The 27,860-nt window shown below is 40.6% G+C and overlaps 1 protein-coding gene across 7 annotated transcripts; it reads right to left on the bottom strand.

The window, feature by feature from the left end:
- Positions 1–348: 348 nt before the first annotated feature.
- RAP1B (RAP1B, member of RAS oncogene family) lies at positions 349–27,854 on the bottom strand. Of its 7 annotated transcripts, none has more exons than XM_028746258.2 (8): positions 27,815–27,854; positions 14,141–14,227; positions 12,130–12,198; positions 10,932–10,988; positions 8,526–8,666; positions 7,395–7,538; positions 4,925–5,040; positions 349–4,355 (listed from the first exon to the last, which is right to left on the bottom strand). In XM_028746258.2, the coding sequence occupies exons 2-7, from the start codon at positions 14,195–14,197 to the stop codon at positions 4,954–4,956; spliced, it is 555 nt and encodes a 184-aa protein (XP_028602091.1). In that variant the 5' UTR covers positions 14,198–14,227; positions 27,815–27,854; the 3' UTR covers positions 349–4,355; positions 4,925–4,953. The 7 variants fall into 7 exon arrangements, with proteins under 7 accessions (XP_028602091.1, XP_028602092.1, XP_028602090.1 ...); XM_028746259.2 differs by lacking the exon at positions 27,815–27,854 and adding an exon at positions 26,676–26,699; XM_028746257.2 differs by lacking the exon at positions 27,815–27,854 and adding an exon at positions 26,526–26,669.
- Between the last annotated feature and the right edge of the window lie 6 nt (positions 27,855–27,860).

Raw genomic sequence — 27,860 nt, 5'->3', positions numbered from 1 at the left:
CCAGTGGTCAGGGATGATGGGAATTGTAGTCCAAAAACAACAACAACTGGAGACCAAAGTTTGGGAAACATTGGTCTAGTTAGGAGGAAAGGGCTGCCAAGTATAGCTCAAGCTACTGCCCTCGAAAAGCCTGGAAAGCTGCCTTTGTATGGGTACATAACTGAATATTTCACTGGTAGTTTCTCCTCACTATGTTGAAGGGCCTAGAAGAAAGGTCCCTGCAATTGTATTCTCCTTTCTGTGTAGCTACTAAAAGCATGGAAGGAGTCCTCTCTTCCAGTACATTTGGTTTAGACCTGCTAACCTTTGCTAAGCTCCCCCCTCTCTATTCTGAACAAAAACACGGTGTCAAAGAAAAATCAATTTCCTTTATTAGCATTGAAATTAGGTTTACAGGTAAAGCATCCCAAATATCCACCCATTACAATTAAATTGGCAAGAGATTAAACAGTTCTCTTACAGAGCAAGAACTGGGAAGACATGTCACAGGGAGAGTAGGGCAGGCTAGCTAATGGGTTTACACTAAAATGCATGTTAACAGTTGCTAGTGTAGCAGTAGGGCTGGTCATTCATACATGAAGCCATGGAACTGTTCTTTCAATACAAATCCAACACACAGAACCCAGACAGAAAAGACAACCCAGCAAGTGGAAATGCTAGGAGATAGAGGTTGCTTCACATTGAAAGCTTCTGACTTGACAAGGAGACACCACCAGAGACAGGGCTGCTGCTGCCAATGCGAGCTCCCCACCCCGCATCAGTACAAATGTCCTTTAAGATATCCTGACAGTGATAATCCTAACACAGATGTTGAACTGCAGATCCACTGAGCGAGGATAAGTTAGAAACAAACTAGGCACAGAAGCCAGTAATAATACAAAAGGAAAAACTCTTCCCCACAAAGCATGAACTTACTAGCTTTGGAAGTCAGCTTTTACTCAAGAAGCAATTTTCTACAGAATGTGAACATTAGGCAGCTGAAGCAGCTTGCACAAATATTGCTACCTATCTGGCACTATGAGGAAGACCATGGTGACAGATAGGAAGTATTTGTATTGTGAAAGTTTAAGATTGCTCCTGAAGGAACATGAATTCCGAAATGCCTTGAGCTGTAATAAAACCTCTTATGCTGGCACTTTTGAGAACAAGTTTCTCCTATTGCATTCTTCTTGGAGATGTTTGCTTCAGATTTGCTGTGCCAAGGGAGACAGAAAGTACACTATCATGAAAGACAAGTAGCTAGTAATACCTTGCCAAAAACCTAATCCTGTGAACTAGAATAAGCAGAAGAAATACAGAACTATACGGAGTTTGAAAAGTGATGTTACACAGTATGTATTAACCTGGAAATACTAGCCTTTTTAAAAAGTGAGCAATGAATTTGAAGGGAGGGTTACGATTAACTGCAATTATCAAAACACAGCCAGTTATTTAAAAAGACACAGGCAGTTTGGTGTTTATTTTTTTTAAAAAACACCACCACCATGGTGAGTTATGAGTTTGGTTCCCACTAAAGACTCACATTTGAAAACCCAGGAGGAACTTTTTTGTGCCAGGAATACATACTGTATCTTAAGCTGCAGGAAGGCTGTATGAGTCTTTCCTGCAACTTTAAGGTACACGCACATACACGTTTAGGGTTGCTTAATGTTACAGCCTGTAGTGTTCTGCAAATGGATAGCTGTGAGGAAATAAAGGATGAAATATGAATAAAACAATCCTATCCAAAAGCTGTTGACAAAAAGCATAGTATATACGATTGTTTGGCACTATATTTTATACTGTACAGAAAAGTCATGCACAATCTCTTAGGAAATGCTGTAGCTGCAGAACCAAGACTAATGTATTTTGGTGTAGTCATCCTTTCTCATATGAATGCAGTTAACCAGCTACGTTTCTCTGCTGGCTCCTTTTCTACCTAAAATCCAGTGATGGTGAGAAAAAAGCCCAGCTGCTTCAAAATTGGCAGAGCTCTGCAAAAGCCCTATTTGGAGCATGGGAGGACTAGAACTGGCAAGAGATTTCTCCCACACAGGGCTATGTACAAGGCTGCTTTGTATAGTAGCCCTGCCTGTCCAGACTACCAATAAGTACAGCAGCACACACAAGTTATACTCACCCACGAACAGAGTGCCAGAACTTACCAGTGAAACAGACTTCTTTCCAACCAAAGGATGTTAATGAGCATTTTTCTGTATAGTTAAAATTCAGTTCTCAAAGGCAGACAAGGTTACAAGAAACTACCAACCAAGCGGTAACCCAGGCCATAGTATCAACTATTGCCTGTGCTATCTGCTTCACAGTTTATCAAAAAATGAAAGGCTTTATAAAAAACTGAACTTTTTGCCAAGTCACCTGCATGCAGCTGGTTTCTTTAGGTAGGATTAGAAAAAATCCCAATACTGTACTGTGATTCATCATTCTGAAATACAGTTCCTGCCCCAGTAACCAGGTTCTTGTGACTGGACTTCAGTAGCCAAGATAAAACGAATACCCAACTCATAGTGGGTCAACTTGCGCTGTCCATATTTTTGCGAACTACAGCAAGTATCTGGGGAACCTTGCCTGTACATTTCAGATACCTCACGCTTCCATGAGTTTGTGGCTCAATTAACCTGGTATTTTTTACTTGAGTACAAGCAGACTACATAGGATTCTTTATGCATAGCCAATAATAGTTTGAATTATCTAGAAACAAGCAGCTTGTAAGACTACTCCATTTGGGCATGTGATGTCTTTCAGGCCTCAAAGTATTTGTAAACTTAACATAGTTCTAGGTTTAGCATATACCAGTACCTTCTTGGGACAAAGAAGGTTGGTAAAAATAATCCCACTCTCTTTTTCCTTCTATCACATTTCTTAGCAAAGATACTCAGCAACGGAGGCTGAACTAACTCTGGAATGTTTCCACTGAAACCAGTAAATTATGGCAACATTAGTGGTCAGAGCACATCCATGATTATTTAGGAGAATGTGTAAGTAGTCTGACTTGTATAGGATGGACAAGCAATGATTCCTTGGGGTTTCAAATTCTAATTGCCAAACACACATTTTAACACATTACTGATCTCACTGAAACATTACACAAAACATTCAATTACAGGTAATTGTAATGCAAGCCCTTGCATGGCAATCCAAATTTATTGAACTACTGATGCTAAGTCATACAAAATTGCACCACTTTTAATTAAGGCTTTTAGTTTACATTTGGCCACCTCAAAGCAGTTGTAACATTAGGTTGGTCAATTTAAATACTGTGGCTCCCTGTTGGATTTTACACGCAATCTTTACACCCAAACGTTAATGCATACAAAGCAACAAGGCATTGTTAAATAAATCTGCAAAAAGGTAATTACTGCAACTTAGGCCCTGGGACCAATTACACATGATTAAAATTACTTCCCACATTCACATCCACAGTACTCGTCCACCATTTAACATCTCAACCAAAACGTTACACATGTAAAACAATCACTAACAGGCAAAAGTACTAAACCTGTATATTTGGTATTGCAAATACACTTATGCATGAGCAAGCAAGGGAATTCACAGTGAGAATCTACAGCTGCAGAAGCCAAAATGATTTACAAAAAATTGTTAAATCATTAAAAAATTGTTTTAAAATATACACTTCTTGTTGTAGACCCCCACTGTACACACAACTATAAACATTGTTCCCTATGTAAACAAGGAAAAGGAAACATACAATAAAAGGTTGAAAAATCTGGACATTTCCTTCCCAACAGATATTAAAGGCAATGTCTTTAGACAGACATTATACTGAAAGGACTCATTTTAAAGACTAGATCACTGTCTCCACAGGTTTTTTATCCTAAAATTAAAAAACTATATAGCTGTTGAGTTAATCAAAGCGCTTTTGTACAATACAATGGTGATCCTGTATTTTTCTTTTAAAAAAGTTACAATAAGCTACAAATACCGATGAAGCAAAGTTATCTGGAGTAGTCTATATAGGAGCTCTTTGGACTTTCTTTTATTACGCTAAAATAGTGGTGCTTTTCGGATTTACATTATTGTACTCTCCAATAGGAAGTATGGGGTTTGTTGCAGTATACAGTACAGTTTTCATACATGTACAACATTGGTGGATGAACAATGTCTCTTATCAGTAATACTGGATGTAGGCTCTGGTTTTACCAGTTGCATACATTTAGATTATTTATAAGTAAAAATCTCTCGTGACACTGGAAAGTGATTAGAATGTGCAAACTGATGTAGTAGCTGTCATCCATTTCACAAAGGGTACCACCACAGGAAAGTCCATTTTAAGATGTTGGTAGGTTTAATAAAGTTGGAATGCTGGCACTGTTGTAGTCAGCAACAGTTCTTCAGACCTGGAACATAAAGAGAAACAGAGATTAATACTCAGATGGTATTTAAGCAATGAAAAAGAATCACTGTATTGAAAAAAGATGTTTCATACATTAAATGTTTCAGTTGTGTTAAAATTTCTTTCCCATTTCCAGAGAGGGTTCAATTCCAACTACCCCCAAGTGAAATTCTGCTCTCAGAACAGGATTTTTTCACCTCTTTTCTACTGCAGCCCCTGAAAAACTGCTCCTGAGATCTGAGAGAAGATGTCACAGGAGGTTGCAGCAAGAAGCAACTGGCAAAAAAAGTCAGATCCCCCACAACATTGGCAGAAGTACCTTTTACTTGCACAAGGCTGTATCTGAATCCCAAGCCATTAACTTTGAATTTTTGACCCATCCTATAAAGAGCTGGCAATCCTTCATGCATATTCAAGTGCACATGGATGCAGATGTAGTGTTATAATTTAAAACCAGATTGAAATAATCAAAAACATCTCAGCACGGTGAATGCAAAGAAATCAATTAAACATTTAAAAATACAGCACTACTTGTTGCGGCTTTCAGTGTGGCAAGACGTTGCTTACACTTACCTGGCTCAGTGCTACAGTACACACATATATTAAAGTAGCTGACAAGATGACTTTTTGCGTGCTTTCCCAGGTACTGGAGTTTTTCTGTTAATTTGTCGCACAAGGTCGTAGAAGATCTGTGAACACAAAGTTTGCTTCATATATTCAATGTTTTTCAAGTGGGATCATTTTCAGGCTTCATAGCTTTTAAACATGACATTTAAATACCACTGCAGATATCTGCTGCCACAAACGAAATTCTGATGTGTAGCGTTTATATTCTGCCCTCCAGAGTTCTTAAAATTGACAACTGCTACTTTTCCCAGTTTTCCCCCCCAGAAGTGCAAATCATGTAAATAAGACCCTGATTCTTTTCAAGGGGGTTGACAGACAAGACTGAGACTGCAATCCTAAACACTTTCTAGGGAGTAGCACCACTGAAGACCCCTTATTTCCAAGAAATGCACACAATACGCTTGGATTTTAAGGAAGCTTTACTTTACATACAATTCAGCATGAATATTTGGGGACTAATTTCCTCCTATGTTAAGCAAAAGAATCCTGCAAATATTTTGGGCCTGTTTTGTACATCAGCAGTAGGGAATGTCTGGCCCATATGAGGCAGGTAAAGACAGTTTCAAAGGGAAAATCAGGAGCCTTAAGTGTGCTCTCAGTTGTTCTTTGGCAAGCAATGCTGATCAAAGCCCCACTTAAACCAAGTCCACCAGAGAAATGCATCCATTGCTTGCATAGTTTGAAATCAAACCACTTGAGCAAAGGAAGTAAAGTTTGAAATCTCTGATAAGCTGCAGAGACAAAAGAAAACACAATGGCGATAGTGACATCATGTAATTGACAGGTGAACAAACATTGCATTAAGGAAACAAAGTAGGAGATCCTGATCCAGTTCTAAGGGCCAAATAATGTGAATAGGTCTTTCGTAAGATAAAATGTTTTAAAGCCTTACAGTTTCATATAAATTCTAGACTATGTGCACATAAAATGAAGCTATTCATTCAATAGCTGGCTATGTTTTAGAGTAAATGTCATCCTGAAAAACTAGTTTCCCCACACAAAAGTTTTTTTCAAAAATTCTTTCTGCCTCTACTTCCATAGACCTGCTCAATTTTTGCTTGAATAGTTTTTATGCGCAATTCAGGAGTTCTCTGGGAAACACGGGGAAATACTGCATATAACCCCATAAATGATAGTTGCTCTTAAAGAGCTCATGCTTTTTTTTAAAAAAAAGCTGTTGGAAGTTTAAAGCATTCTGACCAGTTTCAAAGAAAGAAATTCCATGGAGGAAAAAGATCAAATGTGTTGTCAGTTGTAATGTGCATGTCCCCTAAATGTAATCCAAGATTGCCATTTTAAGTTTTAGGAATAACTAGAACAGTCCCATCACCAATCATGTCTTCTGCAGCTGCGTATCTTTACATCAGAGAAGCCAACAAAGAGTCATCCAATCTGTTCACATCATTTATACAGTGGTACCTCGGGTTACATACGCTTCAGGTTACATACGCTGCTAACCCAGAAATAGTGCTTCAGGTTAAGAACATTGCTTCAGGATGAGAACAGAAATCTCGCAGCAGCGGTGCAGCGGGAGGCCCCATTAGCTAAAGTGGTGTTTCAGGTTAAGAACAGACCTCCAGAACGAATTAAGTTCTTAACCTGAGGTACCACTGTACAAATTATCAAAACAGGATTATTAATTTCTAACATTTAGAAGCATTCAAACTTCAAAGGAGCAGTTGTTTTGGCTTTAACAGAAGACAATGCCATGGTGAATTAGATCGTCTATTTCCAGAAGGATAGCCATATTGTTTTTGCTCTAATAGGCTATATTGGGTAGCCAACATGATGCCCTCCAAATTGCCAACCATTATTCACAATGGCTACAGCGGATGGGAGTTGTTGATAACACCTAGAAGGCATCACGTTGGCTACCCCTGGGCTACCTCTTGTGGCACCTTGAAGACCAACAAATCTGTTAGTCTTTAAGGAGGTACAATATACCCTTTGCTCTTTAGACCAACTAGTCTCCCTCATTCTCATGAAGTGGACTGTTGCCTATGAAACCTCATGCCATTAGTTAATCACTTTCCAGAGGTGACAATTCTCTCCCTACTTTATGCCAAGAACAAATAAAGGTATCTACCCTTTTTGGAGCAGTGATCTCTTCCCCTTTCTGCTGGACTTTTCCAGAAGCAGAGATCATCATTCTGCCTTAGCATTGAGTTAAGACAGAGATAGAATTCATAACAACTTAGACAGGTTTGCCAGACTCCACCTGCATTTTGTTCAAATTAACAGGATATGTCAGCAACGAATGACATATCCCACTGATTTCAATAGGAATTAGATACAAATTTACGTCTAATTTTACACTAGAATAATGAAGGTGATTAAAAACTCACAAGAGCTTGTAATAGTGGCGGTGTGGGTTTGGGATAAACAAAAGTAAAATTAAATGTGTAAAATTATTTACCTCATTAACATTTATTTTTGATTTTGCAGAAGACTCTAAGAATGCACAGTTATTCCATTGCCTTGCTAAATTCTGTCCTTGTTCCTTTCCCACAACTCTTTCATCTTCCAAATCGCACTTGTTGCCAACCAGAATCATTGGTACCTAAAATGATAAACATTAAGTAAATAACTACTACTGTGAAAAGTTAAATAATTTCCGATACTAATCAGTCACACTCTGAAAGTTATATCTGAAGTCTTAATTGAAAACTGGATTCTTACACAATCAAACTAGAGGTAATGCATTTAAAATGCATCGTATCATTAAAGTAATTTTAAGACATCAACATTTGAGAATGAAGCCACTAGTAGCTTAGATTTGGAGTTCTCAAATCCAAGTTACACAGCACTGCAGTTCTGTACTTGAATCTACATTTCATTTTAACATAACATTTAGGGTTGTTATATTATCTGGTAAAATAATCCACTGCCTTTGTATGATTCACCACTTTCTGAACCTAAAAGAGCAACTTATTCTAATGAGATAATTGGAATCTGAGACGGAGCAATATGGCACAATATAGTAATGCAGTAAAGCAAAGCACCAGCTTCTTTTGAATCCAACCAGCAGTGCTCTTCCTTCTGGCTCCAAATTAACATCACAGACAGTACTCATTGTTTTGTAATGTTTTAAAATGGCCAGCTGCACACACGTCTCTACTTAATCAAGGAACTGAATATCCAAGCATTGTTTATGTTTTCAAACGCAGTATGAATCCTGCTAGTCTTGGCCTGTGTGCATAGTTTATCTTCCAAAGTCCCATTTTAAATAATAAAGTCCCACTTAAAGAATATCTTTTATATTTATGATTCTTGCTTATTCTGTCTTTAAAGCTTCGATAGTGAATTTGTGCTAGTTCAATTACATTTTTATACAATAGTCATAAAAGTAACAGATGATCTTCTGTTGAGTGGCCACATATCAAGGAAAGAGACAACAGGAATCCCATTTTCACCCAAGGCAAGTTACTATGCATACATCAGATCATGTCCTTATTGTAGAACACTGGCTATAGAAGAGCCATAAGCTGTGCTTCTAAAGAGAACCTCCACTGGCCATTTGCAAACAATGCTTAGGAAGACTGCTTACATCATCAGTGTCTTTGACTCGAAGAATCTGTTCTCTTAGATCCTGCAAATCATTAAATGTGGACTGTGCTGTGATGGAATATACTAAAGCAAACCCTTGACCATTTTTCATGTAGAGGTCTCTCATGGCTGTAAACTGTTCCTGTAAAACACAATGACAGAAATGGAGAACTCAGAACAGTTATCTGACAAATGCAGCCTGACTTATGAGGACTGATCACACAGCAATTTTTTCCCCCTAAGCATGAATTTACTTTTCCTATCCTGTTTTTTCTAAACAGGAGCTGGCTGGCTTTCTGGACATGTAAAGTAATCAGTTGACACTTACTCAAAATAAGCTGGAAGCATTGTGTCAAGAATTACAGATTTACAGGGGGAAAAGGCACCAGTCTAACAAGCAGATGGATTAAACACACTGTAAATTAGTAGTGAAACTTCAGAGTTCCAGCTATCTTTAGTCAGTTAACATTTTTTCCCCATCTTTTCACATTCTTTTCAGGCAGCATCTTGTTCTATACCGGCAGTGGGGAACCTCCATCCCATAGACCAAATTAGGACCAGGTCTCCCCATTTGGCTTGTGAGGCACCCAGCTGCCCTACACCTATCATCATATATGACATCAGGTCTGGGGCAGGTAAACACTCAGCTGCGCCAAAAGGGGCTTTGCAGCTGATCAGTGGCACTTGTAAAGCCCTGTGCACAGAGGCGCTGATGATCAGCTTATCTTCAGGGCTTGTATATCTGTGTAATATACCGAGTTTTGCTGTTCGACCGTTTGCAAAGCCCTGTGCACTGTTTTTTTGCAAGTGCCACATATGGGCTTATAAAGCACTGAGCCTTTTCCTGTATGGTTTTTGACACCAGGTGACTGACAGGTAGTCAACCCCGATTTTCAGTTTTTAGAACAGCCTTTTCCTCCTAAAAATTAGTGGTATAATGAAGGCATTCAACGTTAGTAAAGTTGGGTAGTAAAATGGATACAGAACAAAATCAAATATATAATCAAAGTTGTATTTAACGTTGCAAGAGAGCAAATATTAATGTGCGCTGCTCTTTAGGCATGTTTAAATTGGGTGGTAGATGGCTAAGTCATACTCAGTGTAGACCCATTGGAATCAATAGACAAGTTAGCCATTCTTGGCAGGATACCACCTCAATGGTTTATCGTTTCAGTGCCTTCATTTCTCCCCTTTAAATAATGTAAGGGGGGGAAAAAGATATTATTTAGTATTTTAAAAACCCCAGGTACATTTTTGAATTTATTTACAGCATTTCTGTCCTGCTCTTCAGCTGAAAAGAAGTTCACAGACCAGACCGACCAATTGGTATTTGCTTGCATAACAATTAAATCACACGAAATACACCTTCTTGCTTTTTCCCCCTTAGTCAAATATTTTCACTGAACTACTTTGGGCTACCGCAAACACTTTGAGATTTTTACACAGCATGTAATATATTACACCCCTCAGGAAACATATTGTTATGTATATATATTTGTCTATATAAGACAAATAGATATGTTAACTTTAGTTGTGATTGATTTAGGACAGCAGAAAATTTTCTGGGAAATGCACAGCACTGCTTCATACGTGGTGTCAGAACTGACAGACTATCTAAGAATGATATTGGGAAGGTGGTGGAAAGCAGAGTGAAAAATACCAACTCAGCGAAGAGCTGCACTATAAAAGGCATAGGCAAGGGACTGAAAATAAAGCTGCACCTTCTGCAGAACTATGGTGCAGCCACATGTTTTTTTCTGTATGTGTTTTTTGGGAGGGAGTCACAGGATGGATCCAAAGATTGGTGTACTGATTCTCCTTATATGCAAGATATAATTAGTACAGGTTTACGTATGCAGATCAGTTGCTCTACATGTATAAGCTTCATACCATACCACAAGCTTAGTGTGCCTGCTGAAAAACAATTTTTAAACAAGATGCTGAACATCAAGATGCTGAAGTGATTGTGTGTGAGCATTTAATAGCTTTCAAACATGTACAGAAAACTAACCCTCTATCATTTTAGAATTCAATGCTCATTTCCTCCTCCTCCTCCACTGATATTACCCCTTCTACTTACCAATAATGTCACTTATATAGTTTTGTCAAATAGGTTGGGGAAGAAGAACAATTTATTTGTAACTTAGCAAAGAATGACAGTGACATGCTGACTGTTGTCAAGAGACACTGATAAAAACTTAGTTTGTTCTGTAGCTCATTTTTTTTAAATTCATGGATAACATACACACTCTCAAATAAACAAAAATGAAAACAATCATATACTAATAGTCTTATGAATGTTTACAGAAATTAACTGGAATGGCTTATTCTGTAGCTCAATCTATTGCTCTTTCATTTGTAAAAGTTGACCTATAGTAGTTTTACACTTAGTCTTATTTTTACATACCGTTCCTGCTGTGTCTAAGATTTCAAGCATACATTGTTGTGCATCTACTTCAACTTGCTGTCAAAAAAGAAGAAGACACAATTTTGTACTGAAGTATAAACAGCAAGACTTCAAATACTCATTAACTTGCCTTTACAAGTTATACCCACAATGCACAAGATTATTTCCCTTACCATAGTCAAAGCAGTTGGCAGGCTGAAAGAGAGTTTGAGAGTTTATAATAAATAGCAAAATAGATATGTTAATTTTGCTTGGGTCGGGGTTTATTTTGTAGCAAGAACTGCACACTAAATTCCAGCAGAGGGGAAGGCGAAAGCAGAAGAACAAGATGACAGCGAGAAAGTGTTTGTTACCATTTAAGGACATTGGGGGGGGGGGGGAGCCCATTTTTCCTAATACCAAATACCCCAGTCCACCACTCCCAACAACCCCAGCCAGAATATCTAATGGTTAGGGGTTACGGGAGTTTTATTCCAAAACAGTTGGAGGACACCAGGTTGGAAAATGCTCAAGTAATGTGCTACAATGCAGGTAAAGTGCATGCCTTTTAGAGCTCAAGACATCTACTGTTTGCTATTAACACAATGTTCCTCTTGACCATAGTGACTCATTTTAGTTCATACTGCTATAATTGTGTCTATATGGTTTATTCTTATGTTTTAATTACAACCCACCACATTTTTCCTTTTGGAAGACTCAGAGCACTTCCTGGCCTCTCCCATTCTGGCAGTGAACTGGTCCACCCTCACTTAGCTTCATGAAACATCACTGGGTTCTTCCAGATCATTCACGGAAAGTTGGTAGTTTTTGTTTTTTTGTCACTATGGTATGGTAAGTTGTGGACAGTTGCTTTGTTCAAAAGTGCTCAGTGCTCAAAACAGAGCCCAGTAGCCTTCATGACACAAGCTAACCAAGCTGCCCTACTTTTATTTTTTGACTGCCAGAAGCTAGGTCAAGCTTCTTTCCATCTCAAAAAGGACCTATTCCAATCTGACTAGAAATGCCTGTAGCCTTCTCAAGTTGGGTTGGGTTGTAACTTAGCCACACCGAAAAACAAAGCAGGTAACTTTCACTGTTGTGAAACAACACCCCCAGCTTGTCTCAACCAAGTGCATTTGGGTGATAGGCTACTGTTTTCAATAACACAAAATATGCTATTCACTTAAATGTATACTACAACTTAAAATAATGTGCATACCTTTCGGTAGGAGTCTTCTATCGTAGGATCATACTTTTCAACAAATATTCCTTGAACAAACTGTACAGTCTACAACAAAAACAGCATTTTATATATACATACCTTTTTAATGCAATTTTTATAAATATTCATATTAAAAGGAACATTTAAACTGCAAACAGTTCATTACACATATAGAAAACACAAGTTGTTTCTAGCTTGCTGCCTATGTTTATACTAAGTTTCTTCAGAACACTGTCATGTCAATTTAAAGGTTAAGAGCCAGCATTAGTTTTGAACTTTGCTTCAAAAAACAGAGAAAAACTGTTCAGCCTTGAAAAATGAAGGTGCTACTAAACTCAGTTGTACTATAAATTACATCAGCCACTATTAATTGATTCAGACAATGCCATGGTGTCTGTCTCTTTCCCCCTTAAAAGGTGCTTAAATCCGTGTCTCTTTTTTTCTTTACTACCACATATTGAAGACAGGAAGCCTTCAAGGGAGCTGCGCTTAATCTTATTGCATCTGAGTGACAGCTGCACTCTCTCTGCATATGTATCTGATGGCATGAGGCTTTTATATACTGAAAGTGCAATGGGACTTCCCATTCATCTCCTCTGGCTCTGTAGTCCCCCAGATCTTCTCTAAAGAGTTGGAAGACCTTCTGGAGTTTAGGATGAGTGCAAAGGGAAGGGGAAGAAGTGGAAATGTGCTCATGCAATTTTGGATATCACCCTCCACACTCTGCTTTCCTACAAAAATTAGAATAAAGACTAGCATAGGGTTTCTCTGACTGACATTTACCATTAAGTAGTGTTTGCTCTGAATATCCAAACCCCATGCTAAGACACATTCAAAAGGTCACCAGATTTTGAGTGACTTCCTCAGTGTCTCCTGATTTTTGAGGCTTTTCCCAGCCTAATTTTAGACAGTGAAAATTCAGAATGCATTGGGGCAGATGATCTCACACCCCTAGTAAAATCTCTTTATTGGTGATGGAGGTAGTTTGGAGTCTTTTTTTCCTTTTTTAAAGCAAAATAATAAAACAAAAAGGTTATACAAATTCTTGTCATGATGAAGTGACAATAAGTTGTATTACCTTTTATAAATGATCGAAGTAACTCAAATGACTAAGGTTTTTAAAAATGAAGCCGAATTTTAGGCCCAAATAAGGTGCTACAGATAGATAAGAAGAACATCTATTAAAACATTCTACCTGTTAACTTTTGGAATTCATGTTTAAGCATTAGTATAATTTATTGGAAGCTGACCATTGACCTATTTTTCAAATATTGTTCAACAGAGATTCAAAAATAAATGAACATTTTGTTTGTTTCTGCAACAACCACTTCTACTTCCAATTCCAGCTTCCCAACATTGACAATTTTTACTGTAGCATTAATTTTTTTCTTAAAGCAAAGTGAACAGCTTTCCAACCCTCAATAAACACAACAAATAGATAAATAAAATTGGTATAGAACATATGTATGTATACACACAGATATATACCGGTATATGTGCATATGTTCATATTACACACCTGAAATGCTTTCCAGCTGCCTATTAACGTATTGGTTGCTTAGAATGTTTAATAGAGAGAGTGATGCTTACAGCAGGATAATTGTGCTTTTCTTGGATTGCTTGCCAGGATCTGGAATCCTATGACTTAATACTAAACACATGCTTCGCACATAACAAAACTGGACTCGGGCACATCACAGTGCACAGAAGTCACCTGAAACATCCAGACACATCTTACTGGGAGTTTCAGATGAAATATACAAGTTTTATATGTAGTTACAGATAGGTAGCCGTGTTGGTCTGCCATAGTCAAAACAAAAAAAATTCCTTCCAGTAGCACCTTAAAGACCAACTAAGTTAGTTCTTGGTATGAGCTTTCGTGTGCATGCACACTTCTTCAGATACCTTATCTTTCTTCTTATCTGAAGAAGTGTGCATGCACACGAAAGCTCATACCAAGTTTTATATGCTTAGACATAGTCATAAGAGGCCAAAAAATATCACTCACCAATGCAGACTTTCCAACACCTCCTGAACCAAGAACCACTAGTTTATATTCACGCATGGTGCAAGTGTTGAGTCACCGCCTTAATACCTACAAGAAAAAAAAAAGAATCTGTTACACTGAGCTGCATATGGCACAAGTTTGGTTTATCATTTTTATCTTTTATTAGTACAGAATACAGAGTGTTCATACTATTGCACTAAAACTTCAAACAAACAAAAAGTACAGATAGCTTGTTTGAAAATAGTAACAATTTTTCTATGTGATAGGCGGTCTGAAAAGTATGTTGGAAGAAGTTTAGCAAATATCGTAGTCACTTATCCACTGCAGGTAATATATCTAGCACAGTGTCCTGATACAACTATAAAGTCAGTGTCAGTTGATATACCCTTTTTGTGTAACCTTACATGTCTGGGATCATGTCTTACTATTAAAATAAAATGTTACAAATACTGATTTTACCTGGGAAATTTTCCCCAGGAAAAAACAAGTATCAATAAAAGCAGCACCATAAAAACAGCAGCAACATAGCATCTGTAAAGAAAATCATTTTAACCCAGTGCTAAGAGATGTTAAGAGGAATGGTGCCAGACAGATCTTTCTGAGGGGGGAATTCTAAAGATGGGATACCCTGACCCCCCAAAAAAAGTCGTACACCCAGTTGCCACCAGACAAAACACCAAAGTCAAGGACACAGTGACAGGCCTCTAAAGGTGATGTTAATGTACAGGCAATTAACATATAGGAGCTAGCCATTCTTCAGAATGTTTGAGTGAAATGGCAAAGAATTCGGCATGCTTCACATGGCTTCCTCCACTAAAGCAGCTGGCCAGGTTTAGGGTGCAGAAAAGTCCAAAAAAAAGGGCGGGGGGGGGGGGAATAGGCCACCACAATAATAGGGGTAGGGTGGGGGAGGGGAGGGGAGGTGTAGTGGCCTAAATTTGAAAGCTAATGGGAAGGATCCTACAGGAGTTGGGGAGGCGAGAAAAGAAGGGGCTATATATTGTCAATATATTGTCCAAAACCAATTTGAAGTCCATATCATGATACTGGTTTCATAATTTTTGACCTGGCAATATATTGCAAATCAATGAAGTGTATTTGTGCTATGCAAAAATCACAATGTGGAGAAACTGTGAAGCCAGCAGAGAGAGAAAGCATGCAGGTCCTTTTTCAGTAGATACTGAGGGAGAAGTTTCCCCAAAGTCCTGCCCGCCTCGATTGCTTGCTCACTCTTTCTCACTGCAGCAGACAGAGGAGAGGAGGAAGCCCAGCAACAGCAAGCCAGGAAGGGTAGATGCAGCCCATGGAGGAGGCACAGTGACTTTACTCTAGAGTCATGCGGGGAGTCATTTCTACTCCTGCACCCTCAGCGCCAGTCAGCGGACCCATGCTGCGGCGCAAGCGGTGACAGTTCACTTGGGAGGCAGGAGGCAATTTTAAGTTCAAGTCTCAGTCACATACATCATGACAGGACTTCAGAAATTGCTCTCACACAGACCATTCCCTATCGTGGAACGTGTCTAATGCCTAGCTTCGAACACTGCAGCAGACATCTTGGCTTTTCATTACCAAAAGGCTGCACTCAAGTCAGCCAAGCATAGGAAGTCTAGCAGCAGCAGGAGCTACAACAACAACAGAACAGCTGAGGGTGGCATTAGGGGGTTGGGGGGGGGGACTTCATTACTACCTACTAAATCAGGACCCATATACCTACTGAGCTGAAAATAGCCAAATGCAAAGTTGAAGTTCCATTCTACCTTATTAGATTTGCAAAACCAAGTATATATACTATATAACAAGAGTTATGCAAACAAAACTGATGTGTGTGCATATGAGAAATATCCATATCTAATGCTTCAGACTAGGTCAACAGTATCATAAGTTCACCAGTTCCACCAACTGAATTGCACAACATACACTGCCCTAGCTTCAAATGCAACTGAAAGCACCCAAGGAGCATGTGACAGAAGAGTGTGTGGGAAACTGATTGACAGCAGGGGCACAGAATGGAAAGTTGGATGGAGTTAAAGCAGGGTAGGGGAAAACTTTTTTGCCTCTGGGGACCAGATTCTTATCAGGATTGGCTTTGTGTGCCAAAGTTGATAGGTGGGCACCAACCTATCAATGATATGATGTCATTATGCACCACAATGGTTTTGCAAGTCTTTCCATGCCTCTCATTTAAACCCAATACCAAAGTTTCCTGGATTAATGCTGCAAAGCAGCTTTTGAAACAGCCTCCATGCCTTCCTGTGATGTGCACCCACCAGCTACACGCCTCTCAGTGATGGAACTCTGAGCAGGGCTTCCAGCGATAACCACTGAAAACAGGAAGTTATATCTGGAAGATGGTCCTTTAAAAATCCTTGTCCAAAGCAATTTAGTGCTTCGAAAATGTGGGTTACAGCACATGTGCCTCATTTGAATACATAAGTATATGAACTAGATAGAAGAAGAGGACTCATCAACATTCTATTTTCATTACACCACTTAGATTCTTCGCCAAGTGTTCTGACAAGAACTAAAAGTTTATTTGACCTATAGGTCAAAGAAAATATTTTGCATGTGTGCCTAAAAACATGAATGCCACAGTTGCGTAATTCTGTGTCTATACATTCTTGAATCAAGTGAAACTTCAGTCTTAAGAACAAAAGTGCTCTCATCACTAAGTAGCCTTTTCATACACATCCATTATCTACTGGGCAACATACTTTCTCTCCTTGCTTTGTGATCTCTTCACTACAAAAGTACAAAGCAATAGGAATGTGCTTAGGTTACATAGAACACTGGGGTGGGGTGGTGGGGGGAGAGAGAGACTGGCGAAGCTGTCAGGGAGAATGTAGTCCAAGCTAATCTTGCTCAGCACACTGAATTTCGCTTTGGGCTTCACGTAGAAGAGTCTGTACAGGGTAAAAGTTATTCATGAGGTTAGAAAGATAATACAGGTCCAGACTGGTTCTCACAAAAGTGAAATTTAACTGATAGTTAAAATTTGCTTGTGTGATCCCAGAAACAGGAATATTTTGGAGCAGCTTACAACAGTTAAAAAAGATCTGACAGTTAACAAATCATTAAGTCATTGTCAAACATGTGTTTTATACATGAAACCATTTTTGGAAATAACTTATAACCCAACTTCCTTTCTAAGAAAAGCTAAACTAGACCAAAGTGACAGATTAGCAATAATTAGGCCTTCCTGTTGTGCAAGTTCCACCGAAGTCGTGAAAGACATCACATTATTTACGACGACCTTAGCAGAACAATTTGAGCATTCATCCTAGTAAAATTGAAAGCAGCACAGACCTTGGTTTTTGAAAAAAGTGGATCGTTTGCTAATATGGGTCTTTTTTACTAGACAAAGTGAGCAGGCTTAGTATTATCTGCTGAAACAAATAAGTTCTAGCTCCTAGATGCAGCAAGCTACATAATTTAATTGCCACTTCCAGCTTGTGATATTGATTCCCTGCTGTGCAAAAAAGCCTTTGTGTTGGATTCCCTTGATGTGAATGGCCTTTATTGACATTAGATGATGCTCTGTCCAATTCAGGAACTCTGATGCTATCCTGTTGTGACTGAAGTATTTTGTTCTTTTACGCAGAACAATCAGATTTCACATTACTACCAAGCACTAGGAACGCCCCCCTTCAACCATGAGCTAATGAGCTTTTCCAGAAAACATTCTCCCTCTTCTTCATTTGATTATTTATATTGGTCCAATAGTAAGTGTGTGTCTGCCAACTATCTAGACTAACCCTTGAACAAGAAGGCCCAGAAACCACTGCTGTGTTTAGTAAACAGCACATACATTCAAAAAACTTTTGTTTCAGAACTAGCTTATAGATAAGTTTATTTACTGGGCTACATCAAAGTTTACTGCATGTAGACTACTATTTTTAGTCACCTCTACTCAGATAACATTTTGCTTTGTGTCAACTTTAGAGAGAAAGCAGCCATAAAGCAATTGCATAACAATACCACACAGAGCATATTAGTTAAGTTTTAAGGCGTTCATGGAAATTCGTTTTAATTTCCAACAAAAACAATCCTATAAAATAGTTACATAAACCACTGATCATACTGCATGACACCCATATTTAATTTTTTGAGGGACACATATATCATTTTAAGTCTCTGGGATATCAATTATTGTCCATTTTTGAGACAAATAGCGCAATACAGAAGTCAACTGGCATGTTTTTATGAACACTATCAGTGATGTTTCTTGCACATTTCCTGGATGAGGTTTTCAAAAGCGTCAAAGCAAATATAGTCATTCAAATTAATTAATTAATTACTTTCCAATAACAGAAGCATCATTAATATAGATGTTCACAGTCAGAAGTAGAAGTAGAACTATATGGGTCAACAAAATTTAGCTGACTATGTAGCCAGCCAAAATTTATTCTCACTATAACCCTGTGGGAGTTCTGCTGGTGTAAAATCCTTTTGCGCTATTTTGAGTAATTCCCTTCTCCCCCTAAAGCCCTGTACAATATACATCCCATTGTTCAGGGCTCCCTGATCCAAACCCTCTGGACAGAGTTTTGGGGGACCAAGGGGCTTCAGGGGAAGGAAGGGAAGAGGAAGATTAGATCTTTACACCACAGATAAATATGCTACTGACTCTGGGCCTGCACTCTTCCACTAGGGCCTCTCCAAGTTCCTGGAGATTGTTTCCCAATCCCACCCCCCAGCAGCGAGAGAAGGTGAAGAGAAAGATCAGTTGCACAACCTGATATCCACTCATGCAGTCTCTGGGTACAACCCTTAAAGCAGAGCTATGCATTAAATATGACCCTAAGTGTGCATTGTTCCACCAAAATATGTCACCTGAAGAGGGCAAGCATCTGATAACTCAGTTGGTTAGAATGTGGTGCTGGTAATGCCAAGGTTGCAGGTTTGATCCCCCATAAGGGACAGCTGCACAGTCCTGTATTGCAGGGGGTTGGACTACTAGATGATCATTAGGGTCCCTTCCAACTCTATCATTTTACTATCTATGATTAAAAATCAAGAATTTTTAATTCAAAAACTTTATACCCATGTTGCAACATCTACTCTAGGTGTTGTCTCCACCAATTTCAGAGCATCCAATAACTGTTTGATCACTCGGTCCTATATTGACTTCAAAACTGTGGAATCTTCAATGTGGCATTCCTCAGGGTTCAATTTTATTCCCAATGCTGTTTAATGTCTACATGAAACCAGTGAGTGAGGTTATTCAGCTTTGGTGTAAATTGTCAACAATATGCTGATTATTACACACAGCTCTACTTCTCTTTTACATCTGTAGGTGTGACAGTGGATGTACCGGCCCATTGTGTTGCTTCGGGAACAAAGACAAACCAATTACACTGAAAGGAAGAGGTCACTGCCTAGTAGCCCCCCTGGATTATCAGGTGAATTTAAGACCAGGAGTTAACAGGATGACACAAAGCAGTTCCATATAGGGCAACCCATTTAAACTCCTCAGCTGGAGAAGCCCTCCTTATAAAGGAAAATCACTCCATGCATATTTGCATATAAAATAAGCTGCATGTATATGATGAAGTATGTAGATTGATTTATAGAGTTCAGCAGCTCTTAAATTCACACAGAAATAATCATGCTTGCCCTGCATACTAGCCTCGGGCCAGTATACTTGAAGGAGCATCTCCACCCCCATCCTTCAGCCCAGACTCTGAGGTCCAGCGCCAAAGGCCTTCTGGCGGTTCCTTCACTGCAAGAAGGAAAGTTACAGGAAACCAGGTGCCCGCCCTGTGGAATGCCCTCCTATCAGATGTCAAGGAAATCAACAACTATCTGACTGTTAGAAAACATCTGAAGGCAGCCCTGTTTAGGGAAGTTTTTAATGACTGGTGTTTTAATGTATTTTGAATATTTTGTTGGAAGCTGCCAAGAGTGGCTGGGGAAACGCAGCCAGATGTGCGGGGTATAAATTATTATTAATATTATTATTATTGCCATAGAACTCAATACTACCCAACTACCTTGTTTATTTCTACTATCCTTCAACTATTTTAGTCTCCCTCCCACCTAATCTACACCCTTCAATCAAGTCTTTCTGCTCCCAACATTCCAGTTTCTTTAAATATTATGTCCTGTGTTGTCCTCCTACCTTCAACACATTGCCCCTACAAGTTATGCTCTCTTCATTAGACTTTCTGTAACTCCTATTGCTGGATACTAAGTTTTTCTCATTTCCTTGGGATAGGCTATCAGTAGTCAACAACCATTTAAGACAAAAGAAAATGCCTCCAGCCTGTGTGAGTTATCCATTCTTAATTTTAAAAGCCTGATAAAGGTAGCGGTGAGAACCAAAGTGTGTTCTCAGTAACCACCACTTTTGAGGGCAGACACTTCTTACACACCATTCTGATTCACAAACCGGTCAAATATATTCAATTATAAAACCTGAGTAAGGCCTGCAAATTTGCACATTTATTTGAGCTATGGAATTTGTCTCTGGGAAGTCTGTTCTTTGATGAACAAAGAGGCAAGGCTTTGAAAACTTAAAGAGTTTGAAATCTGCGCTACAATTGCTGTTCAAAAATTTTAAGAAACACCAACATAAGAAAGCCTGCACATGCACTGTTGACCTTATAAGGTGCTCACCCTGTCTACTGCCCCAATCAAGCCCACGTCCACAAATGTTCACAAGACAATTCACCATCACCTAAGAATCATTAGTATGTTTGCATGGGTCTTGCCAAGTACTTCATGCTAAAGTCTGCATGGCATGCTCCCACAAATGCATTTTTTTCCAGAAAAGTTTCACCGACGCCCATGGTGCCAATATGTTAAGGGGAAATAAAACCAAAATAATATCAAAGAAAAGTCTTGCGGGAAATTTCTTACAGCTGATAACACAGAGGAGTCAAAGTTAGGTTTTACTATTAGTAATCTATCTTAGAAGAGGTTCTCCTTTACCCTGAATTTTCTGACTCTGGAAACCAGTTTGATCAATTCTGAAACCTGTGAAAGATCTGTAAATTCTTGTTGCACTGCTGGCACCAATAACATCTTTAAACAGAACACACAGTTCAATAGCATCTTTACAGTGCACTGCACCTTGGTCATACATTTACATAGACTGCTCAAGAGCAACTTACATACCGCCCAATGGATTGGGTGGTTTACTTTGAATTAGAATATTTGCAAAGAATGGCAAAAATGTGGAGGCAGTGAACTCCACATTAATGTCAAAGAGGAAATGGGGGAAACTGCATTAAGAGGATGAATAAGGGGGAAATGTAAACTGCCATGTAAACTCATGGTTGGCTTGAAAACCACGTTGGAATGATAGGATATAAAATTTGACAAATATAGAGACTTGGTAAGCTGACCACATTTTTTCTTGATATTAATATTCCATTAGCCAAGACTGGCACAGTTTAGTTGTTGCAAGAATAAAAACCAGAGAACTATTTAATTAATCATTCACATTTATAGAGTCCTTACTCAATATTATAGTTATAATTCATTATAATGTTATGGTTAACAATGAAATTAATTTGATTTTGTAATTAACCAAAGTATTAAGTAGCATCTTTGCAGATGTATCTACTTTCTTCTTATAAAGTTAATGTTTTAAAAAAATTCTGACCAGTCATTTGAAAACTTTTTCTATTGGTCCATCAATAAATAAAGAAAACTTTAAAAAGGCCAAAACCTTCTGATTATGATGTATGGAAAGGTCCTCCTTTCTTTTAGATGTGTCTTCCTTTGAACAGCTACATGCAGCCTTCTGTCAGTTTACTGATTTGTGACAAGGAAGAAAACTCCACTGTTCTCTGACTGCAGACTCACCAAGAATTTAGAAGTCTGCTATCTTAATAAACTTCCGCTAGTTTTATAAATTAGAACTGTTTTAAGTATTCTGTATCACAGAGATTATTGGAGGTTTCAATAAACGTTTTCACCTGTAAACTGTGAATACATTTACTTAGGCAGCAATATTTATCAATTCATGGCAGCATGAACACGCTTCTTCACAATTATTTTTACTACCTAACTTTGTTCAATGCATGTTACCTAAACAACCACCTAACTGCCATTTCTATCACATTAATCAAAGTACAGTTATACCTCGGGTTGAATATGCTTCATGTTGAGCGTGTTCGAGTTGTGCTCCGCGGCAACCTGGAATTAATGGAGCGCGTTACTTCCGGGTTTCGCCACTCGCGCATGCGTAGATGCTCAAAATGATGTCACGCGCATGCACAGAAGTGGCGAAAAGCACGTGTGCGAAGATGTGCCGTCACTAGTTATGTTTGCTTCTGGATGCAAATGGGGCTCCGGAACGGATCCCATTCATATCCAGAGGTACCACTGTACTAAAGATGCCTTACTGCCACCAAAAGGCCTTTCTTTAGGAAAGCTGATTTCTCTTAAGCTGAATTTTCAAGAGTTCACCATCTGAAAACAATATTTGGAACCACATGCTAAGCACAGCCACTATTATATAAACTATCCATCACTTTGCCTCCAACATAGGTGCCAACACCATCTCTTCAACTTATCAATTGTCAGGAGTTATTCGATACCATTTAGATTACAGTATTTTTTTCTATCTTCCATGTTTTAGAATTAAAAATACAACTTGAAACTGCTTCAATACCATGCAGCCAAACACAACTTCTATGAATGTGCATATATGTGTAAAGGGGGCAAATGTATGGGAGACCTTTCTCTGTGTAGAGACCAGGTGCTGAAATGAACTGGTGTTAAGGCACAAACTAGATAGGGATGGTCATATTTGTTTATTCAAGTGTATACCTTTTTTTTTAATTTCTCTAGGCCAACTCACTTTCAATATTGAAGTTCAGCTGGGAGAACACTGACCAATCATGGACGGGGGAGGAGGATTCAGCTCTCCTCAACCTCTTGCCTCTTTCAATGAGAAAATTAGCCACCACTGCCAACTTTATATGTAAACAGGGAAGACATGTGAATAAAAATAGGCAACTACTCTCACATGCAGTTTGGTCCTGTTGCATTTAATTGGTTCTGAAGCCCAACTGATAGTTATATTTCAATGTCTTGCACAATTGGTCCTTTATGTAATTTCATGTTCTTCGCCTTGTTTTACAAAACTCAAGTTCAAGTCATTTCTTAAGTTTGTTTCTTCTTGTTTGTTTTCTAATCATTCTTTGGATATCACATCACAAGTGCGAATACAACTATACAAAAATTGTCATGATACTGAAACATGTAGCAATTACTTTCATATTGAGCCAGGTAAATCCTTTTACTGTACTAATACAGTCAAACCTCTTCTTACGTACGCCTCCGCTTGCATCCATTTCGCCCAACGTCCGCAGCAAACCCGGAAGTAACTGGTGGGTTTGCTGCCGTTCGCGCCTGTGCAGGAACGGCAACTGCCATTCACACATGCGCACACAACGGCGCCTCTCCCAGCGACCCATTTCGACCTCTGGAACGGATTATGGTCGCAGGTAGAGGTTCCACTGTACCTGATCAAAGCAAGGAATGCATACTGATGGCAATGGGTTTCAACTGGCTAAACTAGTCTGCAAACTCCCACATCTAGTTCAACACTAAACTAAAGCAGTACATGTTCTGCTCCTAGAAGTCCACCAATAAAGCTTCATACATCTAGATAACATACTAGATGTATGGCTTCAATTCTAATATTTTTCTGTGACTTGAAGGAACTTCCATTCACAGAAGTTCAGCACACAGAACGAGTCCTTCCAAGAGTAATTGTACTTTCTTTCCATGAATAGAACTCCTGTTAAGAGAGGAAGAGCTTAAGATGCAAATCTATGTTTACAACGAAGCATTAATTTTGAAGATGAACTAGTATTGCGCAAAGTCTGCTATTTTATTAGGAAGAATAAAACAAACTTCCCATATTGGAATATTTGCTGCATATGAAGATTCAAATATTTTCTCAAGGAAAAATTGAGAATACTGGATCTTATGGAATCCCAAGTATTTATAGAAAACCAATATTCAAATCGACGTAACTGAAGAAAATTGGTGAAAAAATATTTCACAAGCCACTATGCTAGCCATTCTAAACCCATTACCCGTCAATATATTTTTTGGGGGGAGGGGGGAGGTTATCAAGGAAAAATAAAATTCACATTAGCAGTTCCACTGCTATAGTTGGTGAAGTTGTTCATTGCACTCTTATACTTAAATTGCGATTTAAAGTTGTGTCCTACCAAATTCTCATGGCTCAGGAAGGATTATTGTTCACATTTACAACAATATTCTGCTGGCTTAACTGAAAGTAACAAAAGTAAAGCAGAAACAGAATGGTCTTCCATGGCTTCTGCTAAACTTCCAGGTGTTGTTTGATAAGTCCTTAAGGGGAAGAAGTTTCCATATTTTTGGAGTAGTCAAAAAATTATCTATATATCTTTGCCACTCAAGAAAGAAGAGCAGGGCCGCTCTTGATAGAACAGGCTCTTGTTTGGATAAAGGGAATAAGAAAGTATTTGATTATAAAACTATTAAGGGCTTTATAGAACAAAAGTAACATAAAGAAGTATGCCCAGAAAGGTGCAAAAAGCCAGTGCATGAGATTTATGCCACTGACACATCCCATTGAGAGATAAATTTCCAAAGCCTCACCATTCTGAACAAGTTGAAGCATTCTAAACAAATCTTCATCTAATCTTCATCTATAATCTTGCAAGAAGCAACTATATTAGTCAAACTACATAAGTATCAAAGCCTGAAATATTAGATTTAATGTCTGAGGCGGATAAAATTGGTGAAAAACATTTCCAGGCACACCTGTATCCTTTCTGAACATGGTGCTAGTTTCAAGAGCACCTCAAGGCCACTCTCCACCTCCAATGAAATCATGGGGTTTGACAATCATTTTAGGCTCATTTGGATTTAGTTTCTTAGACAGGAAGTTACTCTCAGATACTGATATAGGACACATCAACTAGAAACTGTACAGCCATTCAGCACAGCACAAGAAAGTGAAGAGAGTCTGTGGGTTAGGCAGAGATGCCACTAAAACCCAGAACAGTTAAGAAACATGGCCACCTCCTGTGGCATATTGGGTCAAGTGTATCTGGTTATTAACCAAAAGGTTAGTGCTTGGAGCCCACTCAGAGACAGCTATGGGTAGGAATCCAACATTGCAGGTGTTGGACTAGATGACCCTTGGGGTGCCTTCTCACTCTACAATTCTATGATTTATTAGAAAGAGGTGGTGGATAGCACTGACTTCCATTTTGTGAAGTTAACTTCACTGTGCCAAGCTGGAACTGCTCTAGTTCCTCTTAACCTGACGCCTTAAGCCTATTTTAATGAAAATTAACACCCACTGACTTTAGTGCAGTTGCACTGCATTGAAGTCCAAGACATCAGATATCTCATACTTGCTAGAAATACCACAAAGGGGGGGGGGTAGTAGTACAGTACAGGGTGGATCTCCACACCCACCCTCAATTTCGCTCTCCAATTTGTCTGGCTTTCTGTAACGGGGGCAGATCTGCAATCAATGCAGCACTCCCCCGTCAACTCTTTCCGAGCGGTCCCCCCTCCCCCCCAATATATATATATGCAAATGTGAGTTCAGCAGAACAGGGCCCGGATCTCAATTCAGATTCGGCCCGATTTGACGCCGAATCTCCCTTACGCGGAGTCTGAACCCGCGTTCAAATGCCGCTCGTTCTTTTCTTCTTCTTTTTTTAGGGGGATGCGAACAGATTCTGGCAAGAGGCTGGAAAGCGGAAGAGGCCTATCTCCGCCTGGGAAGCGGCCGCCCTGCTTCCCCGCTGGGGCGGAGAATGGAAACAGTGAGCCGCTTCGACCTAGCCGGACTAGGCGGGGCGGCGGCTTCCAGCAGAGGCCGACGCCACGGGAGTCCGGCGGAGTTTCTTCCCGGCTACAAGCAGGGCGGGTGGGGGTGGTTGTTGCTGCTGCTGCTGCCGCCGTCGCCGCCCTCTCCTCCTTACCGGCAGGTCCCAACTGCGGGCGGCCTCGCCAAAGGAGCTCCAACTTTCCCCTTCCGCTCTAACTTCTCCTGGGGAGGCGGCCATAAGGAAGCGACGGGGTGGGGGGAGGGAAGAGAGAGCTGAGGCAAGAGGAGCCCGGGTTCCCCACCCCCCTTACCGAGGAGGGGAGCGGCCGGGCTCGGTTCCGCCTCCGCCATGTTCTCTCTCAGGAGCCTTGTCCCGCCTGCAGAGCGGAGCCGCCGCCGCCGCCTCACACCCTCCCCAACACACATCCCGGCTCGCCCTCGCCCCCCACCCCCACCCCGCCCGTGTCAGGCACTAACCGCCAACCGCCAACGTCCCCTCACGCGTTCGGCGCCGGGCCCACTTCCCCTTCGTCGTCTTCGTCGCCCTCCCCACCCCCCCCAGCCGTCAGTCCCGTGGCCGCTGCCTCTTACCTACCGGACGGCGCTGCCGCTCCCCGCGTCCGTCGCCGCCTCCCTGGCCGAGCCCTCGGAGTCCTCCCCGCCCGTGCGCGCGCGCACACCACACACACACACACACCCGCGCGCGCGCGCAGAGACTCCCTCCCTCCTCGCTGCTCTTGCCTGGGCGAGGCTTGGAGCCGCCGCCGTGACGCTGCACGCCTGAGCCTCACTCTGGCTGCTTCCCTTCTTTGCTCGGTCCGGTGGTGATGAGGGAAGGGAGGGGAGGGGGGAATGACCTCTCTGCTCCGCACCCAGCGCGCACGCGCGGCCGGCCGGTTCAGTCCTGAAGACACTGCAGCCTCCCCCCCACCCTCACCGCCTTACTTCCTTTCTCTTCTCCGCCTCTCCTCTCCCCCCGCCCCCCGACACACGCACACACATGCCGTCCCGCAACCTTACGCAGGGCCCCCATCCTGCCGCAGCTCCAGCAAGCAGCCCCCAGAGAGAGAGAGAGAGAAGTCGTCGCCTGCAAACGCGTGGAGAAGAAGCGAGCAAGCAGCGCCCCATTGCCAAGGCGCTATAGTTAGGGGTGGGGGAGAGAACCTGGTGTGCAAGGGAGAAGTGCGGCTGCAGCGCACGGAAGGGGGAGCAGGTTCGATCGCGCCACGTTCTCGGGCAGCGAAGCGGTGTTCTGTAAGAAGAACGCCGGCATTCTAAACATCCTTATTAGGAAGCCCCATGGAATCCCGTGCGGGGATCAGTTCCGAAGGGACATGTTTAGGACCACCGGATTGTTGCATCTTCAGTGGCCGCTCCATTCGAGACTCTTGCTAAATGATCGCGATGTAGAACGCCGGGCAGTTTTTCATGCTTAGGAAAGCCATGCTCCTTTCGCGTCCCCGCCCAGTTTCCCCTTCTGGGATGACATTCCTCATCTACAGACTCCCCAAGGGGCAGCTCTTCACGGAACTGCTGGCAAGAATAGCCCGGTCAGGCATCCATCTCAAAGCCGGTGTGGGAAAAGGACTGCTTTATGTTGTGAAATAATTCTGTGCAGTTCTGTGCAGAGTTAGGTATTGAAACGAGTAGGGAGGCACGCCTAACTGGACCACGAATCCAGAATAAGTCATGAAGACTTAACAGCACAGCCCTAAGGATGTTGCTAAATCCTGCTGTGTCCAGTGGGACATACTGCCTGGGAAAGCATGCATAAGATTCCAACTTAAGGTCCCGTTGAAAGCAAAAGGGACTTGGGCTTCAATCCTGTTCACACTTAAAGGGGGGGGGGGGAGAGCACTGCAGATTTCAGCTGGACTTACTTCTGGGTAGACATGCACAGGAGGTCTCCTTGTTCTGCTGGTTTGA

Source organism: Podarcis muralis, chromosome 10, assembly GCF_964188315.1.
Source record: "Podarcis muralis chromosome 10, rPodMur119.hap1.1, whole genome shotgun sequence".
Taxonomy (NCBI): Eukaryota; Metazoa; Chordata; class Lepidosauria; order Squamata; family Lacertidae; genus Podarcis; species Podarcis muralis.
The sequence above is the reverse complement of the archived record's forward strand: the minus strand, read 5'-3'. Positions and strand labels throughout refer to the sequence as shown.